General features: G+C 38.7%; 1 protein-coding gene across 1 annotated transcript in view; it reads left to right on the forward strand.

Annotated features, from left to right (window-relative positions):
- APPL1 (adaptor protein, phosphotyrosine interacting with PH domain and leucine zipper 1) overlaps positions 1-13,835 on the forward strand; it is a 25,315-nt gene continuing 11,480 nt past the window's right edge. The window contains exons 1-13 of the mRNA XM_059856420.1: positions 1-145; positions 4,389-4,487; positions 4,971-5,030; positions 5,746-5,817; positions 6,400-6,487; positions 8,125-8,166; positions 8,968-9,026; positions 9,469-9,615; positions 10,903-10,985; positions 11,087-11,245; positions 12,000-12,188; positions 12,675-12,717; positions 13,337-13,393. Coding sequence (XP_059712403.1) covers positions 92-145; positions 4,389-4,487; positions 4,971-5,030; positions 5,746-5,817; positions 6,400-6,487; positions 8,125-8,166; positions 8,968-9,026; positions 9,469-9,615; positions 10,903-10,985; positions 11,087-11,245; positions 12,000-12,188; positions 12,675-12,717; positions 13,337-13,393 — 1,152 coding nt within the window. The 5' untranslated portion in view covers positions 1-91. The remainder of the gene's footprint in view (positions 146-4,388; positions 4,488-4,970; positions 5,031-5,745; positions 5,818-6,399; positions 6,488-8,124; positions 8,167-8,967; positions 9,027-9,468; positions 9,616-10,902; positions 10,986-11,086; positions 11,246-11,999; positions 12,189-12,674; positions 12,718-13,336; positions 13,394-13,835) is intronic.

The following is a 13,835-nucleotide window of genomic DNA, read 5'->3' on the forward strand; positions in this document are numbered from 1 at the left end:
GGCGCGCAGCGGGCGGGGGTCGGTGCGGGTCGGGTCCGGCCGGGCCGGCGCGGGGGCAGCGGAGCCGCGGGGGCGCAGCGCGGTGGCCGCCATGCCCGGCATCGACAAATTGCCCATCGAGGAGACGCTGGAGGACAGTCCGCAGGTGAGACAGGCCCAGCGGAGGCCGCATCAGGCCCGGCCCCTGGTGGCGGGCCCACCGCTGCTTCCCTGTCGTTCCCGGCCCCGGGAGAGCCGCGGCGGTGGCGGGAGGAAGGGTGCTGCCCCAGCAGCGCGGCGGGAACGCTGCCCGCTTGGCTCGCCGGGGCTCCGACAGTGTCGGCTCGGGCTCTCCGCCCCGGCCGTGCCCTGCGAACGCCCGCTCGGAGCTCCGCGGCGCCGTCGTCCGCTGGCCCCGCCGCCGCTCCCGGGAGTGCCGCGGGTCGGGAGCGGGGCCGGGGCTCCGGGCTCAGGTGCTGCGGCACCTCCGGCAGGGCAATGCCGGCACCGGCTCTCTGATCCCCGCCTTCGCACTCAGGCTCGGTTTTGGACACGTCCTGACCACAAAACCCGTGTTGCTTTCTGATTTTTCTCCTTTGTTTTTCGCTAAGGCGCGTTAAGGTTTAACAGACCCGTAGGAGCAGCGGTGCTGGCTGAGGTTATCGCGGCCATGGTCAGTGCGGAGGCTGGGTGGGAAGCACATGGTGCCCGGAGGCCTCTCCGTGCTCCGCTTCTTCTCTTGCATTGCTGCTCCCTGATCTGTGTCAGCGATGCTCTGTAGTGCGCTGGAGTTTCTTTCTAAAGTAGGGACTGCTTTATTCAGTGGCTCTGGTTTCTTTTGCTGACAGCAGCAACAGCAAGTCCTTGTACTGTATTTCTTAGATGTCAGAGAAAGTTTGCAATGTATTTTCTTTTATGGCGGCCTTTTGAATTAAGATCCTTGTTCTGGTGCATGGTTTACATAGTGAGAGTTTATCCTATATTGCAATAGCATGTGCATTGGTAGTTTTAATTCCTTGGTCATAGGAAGAGAAACTTTCACTTGTTAAAAAGGGAAATTTAGCCCCTAAAATGACAGCTACTTTAATAATTCTATATCAAGTGGAAGGACGACTTAAAAAAGGCAAGAGAAGGCCATGCAGAAAAGGAATAATTGATTTCCTAAGGGCAGTGGCCCAAATAGGTCAAATGCTGAATGTGAGATGAGATCTGGCCTCTAATGTGGGTTCTGGTCCAGGGGCCAAACCTGCTATCACCTCAGGAAGACGAAAAAAATCTGAAAGTCTTGTAATAATACTAATTTTAAAAAATTATGTCTTGAAGGTCTTTTCTTAGTATAAGGAAGTCAGAACTATTTGTATTTATAGCACATAAAAAAATGTTACTTATTGGAATGTAATTGTAATTCTAGAATCTTCCATGTGAGGTTAGTTTTGATCCAGACAAGCAAAGACTGATTCACCCCAATGTGTTTGAGATGCTGAAGTAGTTGGATTTGTCAGTATTGTCTTATGTAGGTAGAAAATATTTGTCAATATTGTCTTTTGTAGGTAGAAAATTTACATGTTTCAGTCAATGTAATATTTCAGATGAATTCTGGGAGCCAGGTCCTCTAGTAAGGACTCAGGGTTCTGTTAGGTTAGTCCATTAGTTACATTAGTTAATTTCTGTTACTTTGAAATCAGTGCCGTGGAAGTGGCAGCAAATGTTGCTTGAAGAAAGCAGAAGCCTCTCTCTGGAGGAGCTGCCATGATTTGGGTACATTGCTGCTGAATATTGCACAGCCCATCAGCCTGGGTGGTTGTTTAGTGCTGCACCATGGCCTGCAGTTCGTGTTTCAGACACTGACTGTAGGGATAAAAATGTCATATCAAACTTATTCTGGGTCTGAGGAAGGAAAGGCTTTTTAAAAATGTCAAACCTGTTCATTTCCTGTTGTCACAGGATCAAAATCTAACCACTGTGCTTGTCAGGCCTAAACCAAAGGCCAAGTTTACATAGTCTTTTGCTATGCAAAACAGAGCAATTTACCCATTAACCCAGGACATATATTGCACACACACACTCTGTGTGTGCTTAGAGTTTCTGCTCACACTGATTTGCATTCCCAAAGCATTGCACAACAAAAAAGCCAAGAGACTGGTAGCACAGGCTCTGTCTCCTGTCACCTGCAGTGGCCTCCATCTGATGGCATAGAAGGCTTAAAACATTCACTTCTAATGAGGGGTTTCTTTGTGCAGCTTCTCCCTGGTCCTTTCCTGTTTGCTTACTCACAAACAGGGATTGAAAGAATCCTAAAGAAAATGCAAAATGATGCAGAGTTTTACTAGAAACATAAGTAAACAATTGCTCTAATGTTCTGCAAAGCCGAAGTCTGCCATAATTTGTTTACAGTTTCAGGTTAATTTCTTTCCATCAGTATTGTATGATGTTGTTTTGATGGTTGAACATCAATAATGGACATTTTTGAAGTAAAACATAAAAATAATCCTTTTTCCATGTTCAGTTCTAAAGAGTATAATCCAGAAACTTTACATAATACTCCTTTAAAATGACAAGCTCAGGTTTATTTATGTTCAGGGTTAAAGTTCATGAGTATATAATTCAATTATTATAGTACCATGGAATGTTTTTCTTTTGCATTCTTCTGTCTATGTCTACCTTAATGGGAGAGTCAAGGCTGTTGGGATGACACATGTTGCCACACCTGGCAAAGATTTGAGTTCTCCTTCATCTCTTTCCACTTGTTTTATAAACTAGAACCAGCATTAAAGCTATTTATTGTGCTGATTATATTTTTTAATATTTAAATATCTTCTAGACATTATATATATATATATATAGCATGACAGTGGTTGTGATACAGCCAGGCATCTAATGCCACTTAGATAAAAGAATCTTATGTCAAAAGGAATTATTAAATAATATACTTTATATGGATTTAATATGTACTCTTTGATTATCATTAAAAGGAAAAAATCAGAAATAGCTGGAAAATACCTTCTTGCTTCAAGGGGAGATGGACTAAAGACTTCAGTAATTTCAAGACAGCTAGGGAAGATTAAAAAATAGAATTTCTGATTTCAAGTGTTTAACAATCATAGTTTGGGGAAAAAAAACAATTATGAGCTTATGATTCTTTTAATTTTCTTCCTGGACATTAATTTTGGTGTAAATCTAGAAACAAAGCACTTTTGCTAAAACATTGCCAAAGTATTTCCTTTGTGGCCCTTGCAAGTGCTGCTCCCTCTTCTACAGCCAGGCATCCCAAGCAATGTTTTAAGAAAAGCCAGTGTGGCCTGTGCAGAGTTACTGGTACATCCTCTGCTTTTCACCTTTTGGGATTTTTGGTGGAAGGAAACCATTCAAAATCCTCATGGTGAGGAGGAATAACCTTGCTTCCAAGTGCAAAAAGGATTCAAGAACATGCATTCAGCATCTCATTTAAGCTTACAGGCAAATTACACCTGAGCAACCTGATTGCCTTCTTATGGAGTCAGTCCCTAGGGCAGGAGGGAGAGCAGGGGATGTCAGTCACCCTGGCTTATGCAAGGACTCAGACACGGTCTGGCAACATTCTTCTGGCCAAAAGGGAGAGGTGTGGACTGGGACCTGAGTGGAAAAACTGGCTGGGTAGTTGGGCTTACAGATGGAGATCAGTTTTAGTCTAATAGGTGGCCAGTGATAAGAGTTTGATTTTTGAGGTGGAGGTTGTTAAGCACCATCAGTGATACATGCAGTGCAGTTGGACACAGGGGTCATCAGGCTTGTGGGTGACACCAGTTAAAGAACAGACTGACTGACAAGCTGGGTAAGGACAGATCTTTTCACTCCCTTTCAGTGGTTAGAAATATGTATGTTGAGGACTGTCAGGTGCAGGCTGTATTGTTTGTTTTGGTTTGGTGTAGTTCCTCAACCTTTTGATCACAGAATTGATAGGTATTTCACAGGTAAATTATAGGTCCAGGCACAACCAGCAACTGTCTGTGTTCAGGTTGGACAGTATGAGACAGTCACAGCCTTTATTTGGATCTCACTGCAGAGGAAATGTGTATACCTGGCAAGCTGTTTAATACCAGTAATCTCTACCCTTCTCCTTAAGGATGTACCATAGTGAGCCCAGTAGCTGCCCAGAGTTTCACCATTTAACAGCTGTCCATCTCCTTTGGCCCTTTCTTTTCTGAAAATGTATTAACCTGGAGAGAGGCTGACAGTAGGAAAAAGGCTGAGCCTGGATATCTTTGAGATTCTTTGGCATGCAACAGGTATCATTCCTTTAAACAAATTTGAGGGTTTATAGAACTTTCAGTAATGAAACCTGAAATAATGCTATTTAAGTCTGAAATCCCATTATATTTAAATTCTTCTCTTCTAACTTGTCATGGTTGTGTTTTGGCTGTTTGTTCCAGACCCGCTCTTTGCTGGGGGTATTTGAAGAAGATGCTGCTGCAATATCCAATTACATCAATCAGTTGTTTCAAGCCATGCACAGAATATATGATGCTCAGGTAGTGTTAATGAAATTCTTGAATGCATTATAAAGCTTTGGAACCACATTTCATGTTTCTTTAACTTCCATATGCTTTAAATGTAGAAGTGAAATAAAGTAAGAATTAATGATTGCTTTTCTCTATGTTAGGGAGTGCTAAGACTAAATTCTTGTGATTCTTTTTGCAAGAGAATTTCTTATGACAAGTGAAATTATATTCACTGTTCTCTGAGTAACTCTAATGTATTTCCAAAGTGTTTCTAAAATGTTGCACACACTGAAATGATCTTGGTGTGTATAATAGTATGTATCAAGTGGGAGGTTATTTTTTTACCCACAATATATTCATATTTCACTCATCTAGAAATAACTCCACTTTTATGCCAAAATCTATTTTATATGTTTTTCCAAAAATTTGAGTTTATGTCTGTATTTTTAATTTAGATATACTTTACCTGTTTGACTTTTTATTGGTTTTCATGTTTCCCTTTTTTAAAATCAGAATGAATTAAGTGCAGCAACTCATCTGACTTCAAAGCTTCTGAAGGAATATGAGAAACAGGTATTGCATAAATCATGTTGTCTGTGTGTGGTCAGATACTGTGCTCAAAATACTGTGTATTTCTGTAGTATTACATCTCTCAGAGCACAGTGTAGAATGAATTTAGGTTTGGTCCAGATAAAAGGAACTGCTGTGGTTGGTGGCTTAAATTGTTGCTGAAATAATCTATTGCCTTTATTTTAGATCTTCCAACTAAACCAAAATGAAGTTCCTCTTACCATGAAGAATATTAATGACTTTTGAAATATTTTACTTTTGCATTAGTTTTTTTTTAAGAATTGCTTAGGGTAATTCTGTTTTGTTTTTACTTTATAAACCTGTTTACCCTTAAGTGCTTAAATATCAATAGTCCCAAAAAGAAGAGATTGCATTGCAGTCTCCAAATTCCAACCATCATTTGCTCTGTGAGCATAATTGCATCTCTGAAAGCACAGACTGTGGAATCCATAACTTTCTTCCCTCGTAACCTGCGCTGTGCAGGGTTCTTTGTTTGTAGCTTTGCTGCTGGGTCCTCTTTTCTGAGGTTAAAAACTAAAATTTGCTTCTTTTAAGAGGCTGCTGCTCCCTATCCTCCTTTTCCACCTAATGAACTGCTTCAGTATATCTTAACTGTGTAATATTTTAAAATTATGGAATACCTGATACAGAGATGATTAATCCAGTTTTGTGAACGGCACAAAACACTGCAAACAGCATAACTCTTTTGCCTTCTCAGCGTTTTCCACTCGGAGGAGATGATGAAGTCATGACTTCCACTCTGCAGCAATTTGCAAAAGTGATTGATGAGGTAAGTCCTTGTATGTGCTTTGCTAATGCTGTCAGGTACAGACTTTAACTGCCTAATAAGTCCTTTTTTAGGCCAGGAGGTACAGAAATAGCATTCATTTGTCAACAAAGTAACAATTAATTGTATATTGCAGCATCTCTTTAAAGTTACATAACCTTAAGATAAAGAACAAATTCAGGAAAATGAGGATACATTGCTGAAAAAACACAGTTCAACTACTAGAGATAGAGCCAGAACCATTACACAGTGGCAGTTAGCAGCTATGTACATGAGGGTGTCTGTGTTGCCTGATTTCAGGTACCTGAGGGAAATAAACGGACTAGTCAGGATGGATGAGACCATTTTTGAACATGATCCAGTAGCTTGGAAAAGTTCAGACAAAAACTAAACTCTAAAAGTTTTCTGTAAAAAACTGATGAGGGGATCTGGAACCTAGAAAAAAGTAGCTGCAAAAAAATGGAACATGCAAAAATGTGTTTGAGTTGTACATGTCCTCTTTGAGTGACATTGATGTCCACCTATTGTGATTTGATTTGGTCTCAGCACTGCTTTCCTAAGATTTTCTTCTTTTGTCTTTTTCAGCTCAGCTCTTGCCATGCAGTACTTTCAACTCAGCTTGCAGATGCAATGATGTTTCCTATTACCCAGTTTAAAGAAAGGGATCTAAAAGGTAGAGGACTTGACCAAATACTGTTTTTTTCAACAGCAGCAACAATAAAAACATAGCATTTAATCTTCATAGCTCTTGTTTCACTAAATAGAATACACCACTTATTTTTCAGCTCTCAAAAGTATGCATCTCCCCATTTAAAAAGCAAAGTAAGTTATTTCTATTCATGAGAGTATTACAGTTGAACTTAACATTATTATTGTTGAACAAAAATATTACTTATATTAGGGAAGCACTTCTGTTCAAGATGAGCAATTAGCAGCTACTCAAAACCATTAGGAAAGAATAATTTTCAGATAATTTCCATTTTCAGGAAAGATTTGTGTATCAGTTCATGATGTCTGTATAATTGCTGGACTAAGCTCAAGAGGCAAAGTGCCAAGTTGGAGTACTTACTGTATTGAGATTTAGTAATGTGGTTAATCAGCTCTGCTGGTAGTACAGGTGACTTCTTATGTGCAGACATAAGGTGCTTCCAGCTTCTTATTTTTATAATAATTGTATCTTGTGCCTGGATAAAATAACATCTGATGTATGTGATGATCATAGATTTTACTCAAGATTCTGGAGTGAACAGACTGCTGTGGCAAATGGGCTTCCAAGTAGAAATTATAAGAGTTAAACCCCAAGTAACTTAAATGTCCCTATTGTGAATGTTCTAGAGTGGGTATACCTAAGACATGAATATCGAAAGTCTAAACTGAAATAAAAATTACAAGTCTTTCATAAGTCTTCTAACTCTTTATGAATCTTGGAAAATACTTCTTTGGCAATAGTTCACAGCAAAATTATGGATTGAAAAGACTATTGTTTGGTTTGGGGTTTTTTTGAGCAAGGATCATGACTATTCCAAGGCTGATATTGCTTCTCAGGACCTGAAAAATCTCCTGTTAGTACTTACTGAAGAGGCATCCCTGAGGCAATAATTGCCAATTACATTTTCCCACTGCAACCTTTAGCCACCACTGTAGTTTGTAATGACCCTACACTTCTTTATGGGCTTCATAGGCACTTCCTGGAAAGTTTTTTTGTATTTGCTTTATCATAAAGTTGATTATTGCTCTCTGCTGGTTTGTACTGTAGTATGGCACAAAGCCCAGCCAAGATCAGAACAGGTGTAAGGTGTTGTACTGGCTCCAGTGCCTGGCACAGTGAGGCAATAACCAGCTGGAACTCAGCTGATTTTAGCTAGGAGGAGTTTTGGGCTTTGATACTGCCCATCTCCCATGCTTGCATTTCCCCAGCTCAAACCAGAACCCAGACTGGAACTACAGGTGACACATTTGTATTGGTGATGACTTCCAAAGACTTTTGAAAAGGATTTTCTCCTTACAGTATTACAGTACAGGTTTTTTGTTTGTTTGTTTTTGTTATTTTTGTGGGGTGTTGTGGGGGGGGGGGGTCTTGTTTGTTTGTGGGTTTTTTGGGTGGTGGCTTTTTTTTGGTGAGCACAGAAATGATCCTCAGGCCCCAGGCAGGAGCAGCCTTGCCTGGCCATGTAGTGCCTGTGCTGGTAGCTCAGTGTAGTACAAGGTGTTACCTTCAATTGCTGAGTAGTGAAACATTACATGAGAAACTGTAATACATGAATGTTACATTAATAACAACTTATTTAAATTGTGATGTTATTTTTTTAGAGATATTAACTCTAAAAGAAGTTTTCCAAATTGCAAGCAATGGTAAGTGTAAAGTACTTACTCTTATCAATATTACAAGACAATAGCATTATTGTGGATTATTATTTGTCCTTAACTAGTGGAGTTAAGCCTGTAGGCTTAAGGTAACTAATTAAGGTGTAATTTTTCTGAGTGATACTTAGGCACTCAACTTTCCCTGGTTCACCTGTAAATCTCTGCTCTGTGTACTGAAGCATTAAGGGAAATTGAAAGGGTTTTGTTACAAAACCTTAACTGTATGTATGATTATTAAATAATGTAGGATTATGCCACCAAAATCACAGAAAGAGTAAGGTGCTAGCTCACTTCTTAAAGACGGGACCAGATCAATAAAAAAAATTTACCTTCCTAAAATGAATTTCATAGTTCTCTTCCCTATTTTCAGAAGTTATTTTTTTAGCTGCCTCTAATATATCCATGTTGAGAACTTATTATTTAAATAAGATTCTACTTCTCCCAGTGAAAATTGTCTAATTGCTTTAGAAGCAAAAAATATTAGATACAGGTTTTCATAATGTAAAGTTCCTCTACTTAATGGATAGCTCTTTTTTGAAAAATAGTGGATGTTCAGGGAACTTTGTAACAATTTAGCAACATTTGCATCTGGTTAGAATTTTTCTTCAGCCCAAGTATTTGTTGCTGTGAAGTGATTATAAACAGACAGGAACTATTCCTCAAGGTGTTGATATGAGAGAACTTTGCATTCAGCTGTCTGTGTAACACTGTGATATAAAAGGTTTTCTGCTCTGTTTCATGAGTCATTAAGTTGTGAAAATGATCATAAATTCTCTTTTGATTGCTTAGACCATGATGCTGCCATTACCAGATACAGTCGGTTGTCAAAAAGAAAGGAAAATGAAAAGGTTTGTAAAACAAAATCTTAATATAAAGATTTTTAAAGAAGATAAATAGTTTTCATCTTATATATATTTATGATGGAACACAGTGTATGGCAGATTCTGTGTGACATTTGATAGCTTTTAGCAGTCTTGACAGAAAAGCAAGTTTCTCCAATACACACCTGTCTGTAACACTGACAGTGCTTTAGGAATATTATTGTGATGTCATATTCAGTTTGTTTTTGTGAAGAAATAACCACACTTTCTAGGTGTTTGTATTTGTTTTTCTCATATCTCATGTTTAAATTAGAGAAGTAGAATAGTAAAATATGCAGCAGCTGGTGATAGAGGGTAGAACATGAATATGGGGTTTTCCATGCTGGCTGGAAAGGTGTCCAAAAGGAATGTGATCAGTGCCAATCTCAAACATTCCTTTTTTTTCCTCCCCTTGTCTGTGTCTCTTCAGATCAAGGCTGAAGTTACAGAAGATGTGTATACTTCAAGGAAAAAACAGCATCAGACTATGATGCATTATTTCTGTGCATTAAATACTCTCCAGTACAAAAAGAAGATTTCTCTGCTAGAACCCTTGCTAGGATACATGCAAGCTCAGGTAATTTCAGATTCTGAAAGAAGAAATAAAAGTACCTCGTGAAGGCTGATGTACTGAAATCCATTGCAAGCTCTCTTCTGCAGTCCAAGGAAGGAAATGGAGAGAAGACCCACCCATCCACTTCTCTGGGCTGCCACAGCTGCTGCCCTGAGGGTGCTGGTAGTTAGCACTGCTCATTGCCCACTCACTGCAGGGATCTCTGCATGAGATGCCCTCACTGCCATCAGAGGTCTTTTAGCAAAGTCTGGGTGACAAATATAATGGAAGAACTGATGAGAGCTTTCATGCAAGTGCACATAGAGATGAACCTTCTCAGCAAATAACATGGAGACAGTTAAACACTTTCCTATGGCAGCTCTTCTGAAATGAGATACTCATCAAAAGCCACAAAACTACTGTTTTCAATCAAGGCTGTGGAAGAGCCAGAATGCTAAAATACTTTCTGCTTTGGTTTTGCTTAATATTAATAAATTCATGATGGGTTTACTTGAGGATGGGTGCAACAGAAAGCACAACCATAATAAAGTTATTTGGACAGAATTAATTTTTGGAAGTATGTCATTATACATGAGCTTTGGGTTTTTTTGCAAGTCAAGTTTTGCAGCATCTGGCACTGCTACAGTGACCTGAGTAGAAATCAACTTCTGCACACTGAAAGCTTTCCAAAGGCAAGAACTCTTGCTTTCTTTTGAAACTTTGCAGCTTGTATTTAAGAGCCAAGTTCTGCATGTTTTGTGCAGTAAAGTAAGTGCAACCTGTTGCTTAGGTGGAGCTTTTTGCTGAATCTAAGAAACAGAGAGGCAGTGCCATGTCCCAGGACTTCCTGTTCCAACCTCAGTGCAGCTGTGGCAGATTTTCTGGCCTACTGTGGAGTACCCTTTGCTTAAAATACATAAAAATACATCTTGTTAGTTCCCTGTGGATGGCCCTGGATAAATACTCACAGGTTCTCTCCTATGTGCCCCAAATAACGCCCCCCCCCCCCCAATAACAACAGCAGAATGGTGGCATTGAAAAAGGACAGAGACACCCTGGGAGTGTTTCCTCTGTGTTTCTGTATTTCCTCCAGGCACCTCTGTTCATGTCCTTGTGACACAAATGTCACTGCAGTGCCAGCAGCAGCCTCAAACACACATTCTGCTGCTTTTAGTAAGAGGCTTTGGTGGGAATGAGGGATGAAAACAGATTTCTCTGAGAAACTTTAACCTCCTTTGACTTTATCTGTTAATTGTTGGTGTAGTTTTATTAATGACTAAATTCTCCCTTTTCCTCCTCTTTTCTTTAAAGATAAGCTTTTTTAAAATGGGTTCAGAAAATCTGACTGAGCAACTGGAAGAATTTTTGACCAATATTGGCACAAGTGTACAGAAGTAAGTTGGCTTTGTTGAATTTTGAACTTTGATGAAGATTATTTTTTCTGTTTCTACGTATTAATAAGCTATATTTGTTAATAACACATTTTTTATCTCAGTGTTCGCAGGGAAATGGATTGTGAAGTAGAAAACATGCAACAAACTATAGAGGACTTGGAAGTAGCCAGTGATCCACTGTATTTGCCTGATCCTGATCCTACCAAATTTCCTGCCCATAGGAATCTAACAAGGAAAGCTGGCTATCTCAATGCAAGAAAGTAAGAGTAACTTGTTATTTAAAAATTCCAGAGTATTTAATTTTGGGAAAGGAAAGCTAAAGAAGCTGGAAATGTTTTTTAGATGTTAGCTGTGCTGATTTTATACATTTAGTTGAACAAATCACATAAGAGCTATTCTGTTTCTTTCTTTGGACTTCTTCACCTAGTTAATATTAAATTCATTGTTACACTGACATAATGTTATTCAGGTGCAAAGCATAATTATCCTGATTTTAGTCTAATTTTGCCTGAATTTTAACAGAAAAAAAAAAAAATGTTTGAGAGTGTAATTCCTCTGCATCCTAACTGGGAAGTAACAAGATTCCATCTATCAGGATTATTCTGGAAGTGTCTGTTAAAGCTTTGGGATTCAAATTACTGATAAAACATTGTGATTTTGATCTAAACAAGGCAAAACACTGTTAACCAAAATACCCTTGGAAGGAGCTTGTGGATTCCATGCAGCATTGGCTCATTGTCCACAGGAGGGAGCTGTGCCTCTGAGGAAGTCCCACAGCTGTTTTTCAGAGCCACTAAAAATAAATTGTAACATTTAAAATTTTTTACTGTAATTTATATAATAAGCTCCAAGGTATTAAAAAAAAGTTAATTACTTTTACAACAACAGCTAAAGCAAAATACTTACTGATTGAGGCATTAATTTCTGTATTAGAACACAATTACAGCAAATAATATTCTAGAGTGTCTGAGCAAAAAGGGAGGCTAACTGAGGACTTAACTTTTTATCTTCTAGCAAGACAGGGCTGGTGTCTTCCAGTTGGGAGAGACAGTTTTACTTCACTCAAGGTGGAAATCTGATGAGCCAGGCAAGAGGAGATGTGGCTGGGGGACTTGTCATGGACATAGACAATTGCTCTGTGATGGCTGTGGACTGTGAGGACAGACGGTACTGCTTTCAGATAACGTCTTTTGATGGCAAAAAGTGAGTGGTCTTACACTGCTGCTTCTTGTAAGAAACACTGGACTCATTAATTAGGAAAAGAAAGATGGCCTGCCTTTGGCCAGATGTTAACCTGATATACTCTGTGGATATTTAGAAGCAAAATCTGGGATATCCTTTTAACTGGGTTAACTGGATTTTTGTTTATAAACTCTATAACGTAGCTGAGTAGTATTTCAAAATAGGATTATGGTAAATATTTGACAATCACATATTATTGCATTTTGTGAATACTTAAGTAATACATGGACACAATTAGAATTGTGTTCCTTTTCTGTTTCCTGTTGGAAAGAAAGCATAGGTTCCTCCCCATCCTAATTAAATGCTGACTGCTTTCAGCACAAACAATCTTCAGCCTTTCATAACTTGCTATTCAGTGTGTAAATATGAAAATGTAATTTCCTGGCTGACTGTATTTGTGAGGCATTTTACATACAAAAAACTGTGTTTTCCATTCTCCTCTTTCAGGTCTTCAATCTTACAGGCAGAAAGTAAAAAAGATTATGAAGAGGTAAGCTTATAGGAGGTGTGCATGGAGCCCAGTGATTTTCTGCTGCACAGAAAGAATACATTCCTAACCATGGCTGAATACTGCATATTTTTTTCTGTTTCTACTTATTAATAAATTATCTTTGTTAGCAACACCTTGTTTATCTTAGTGTTCCTATTAGTTTCCTCCTTCAGGTAAAAGTTGAAAAGCCAAAAACAGGAGCAAATGGTTTTCCAGAGTAGAGAGAGAAAGCAAATTCTAGCTTGCAGATGCAAGAAATGAGCAAATTCCACAAAAGCCAAATTGAATTTTTATAATGGTGTGAGGAAACAATGTCATCTGCAGCACAGAATAAAGAACAGAGAATCCTGATAAGAGTTTTTTTTAAATTCCTTAGAGTTAGGAGTTAAGCTTTAGTTTTAGTATGACTAAAATAATTTTTGTGAGTAAAATCTAAAAGTGTAAGGTGCAGTATGCAGGTGGCAGTGAATTTAATGACAAGCTGGGTGTGCAGAATATTTGTCTCCCTGAATTTACAAAGAAAGTAGACAAAGTGCTGGAACAGCAACTCAGGTATTCAATCAAGTTTGTTTAGAAAACGTACTAATTATTTGTTTTCTTTTTTCTTCCTCTTTTTCAGTGGATATGCACCATAAACAACATATCTAAGCAGATATATCTAAGTGAAAACCCTGAGGTAACTCTACTGAAATTTATAGTTAGGAGTAATATGTTAACATTTATATTTATAGAGCAAATTCGTACTGATAAAAACTTACATAACAATTTTTGCTTACTAAATTAGGGGAATTGGCCCAATAAAACCTGTTTTATAACAGAGCATGTATCTATATATGAAGTGTGTCTTCATGGGTTTTAGTTCACAGTTGAGGGCTGCATTTCTCAAATGAGATTTTTCTTTTTGTTTTCTGGCTACATTTGCTTATTTTGCCAGAGTTATCATTGGAGCTTTTCTCTATTGCTGCCTTTTGTTAACATTGGCAGTATTTTAAGGCCAGTGTGTTCATTTAAATTGAGAAAGTTAACATCAGGGTATGTGTTTGAAGAAAAGTTGGAAGAAAATGCTGGAGTTGTGTTGGCAAAAATTTAAGGATGCAAGATTCTCTTGAAGGGTTGAG

Source organism: Haemorhous mexicanus, chromosome 11, assembly GCF_027477595.1.
Source record: "Haemorhous mexicanus isolate bHaeMex1 chromosome 11, bHaeMex1.pri, whole genome shotgun sequence".
NCBI classification, from domain to species: Eukaryota; Metazoa; Chordata; class Aves; order Passeriformes; family Fringillidae; genus Haemorhous; species Haemorhous mexicanus.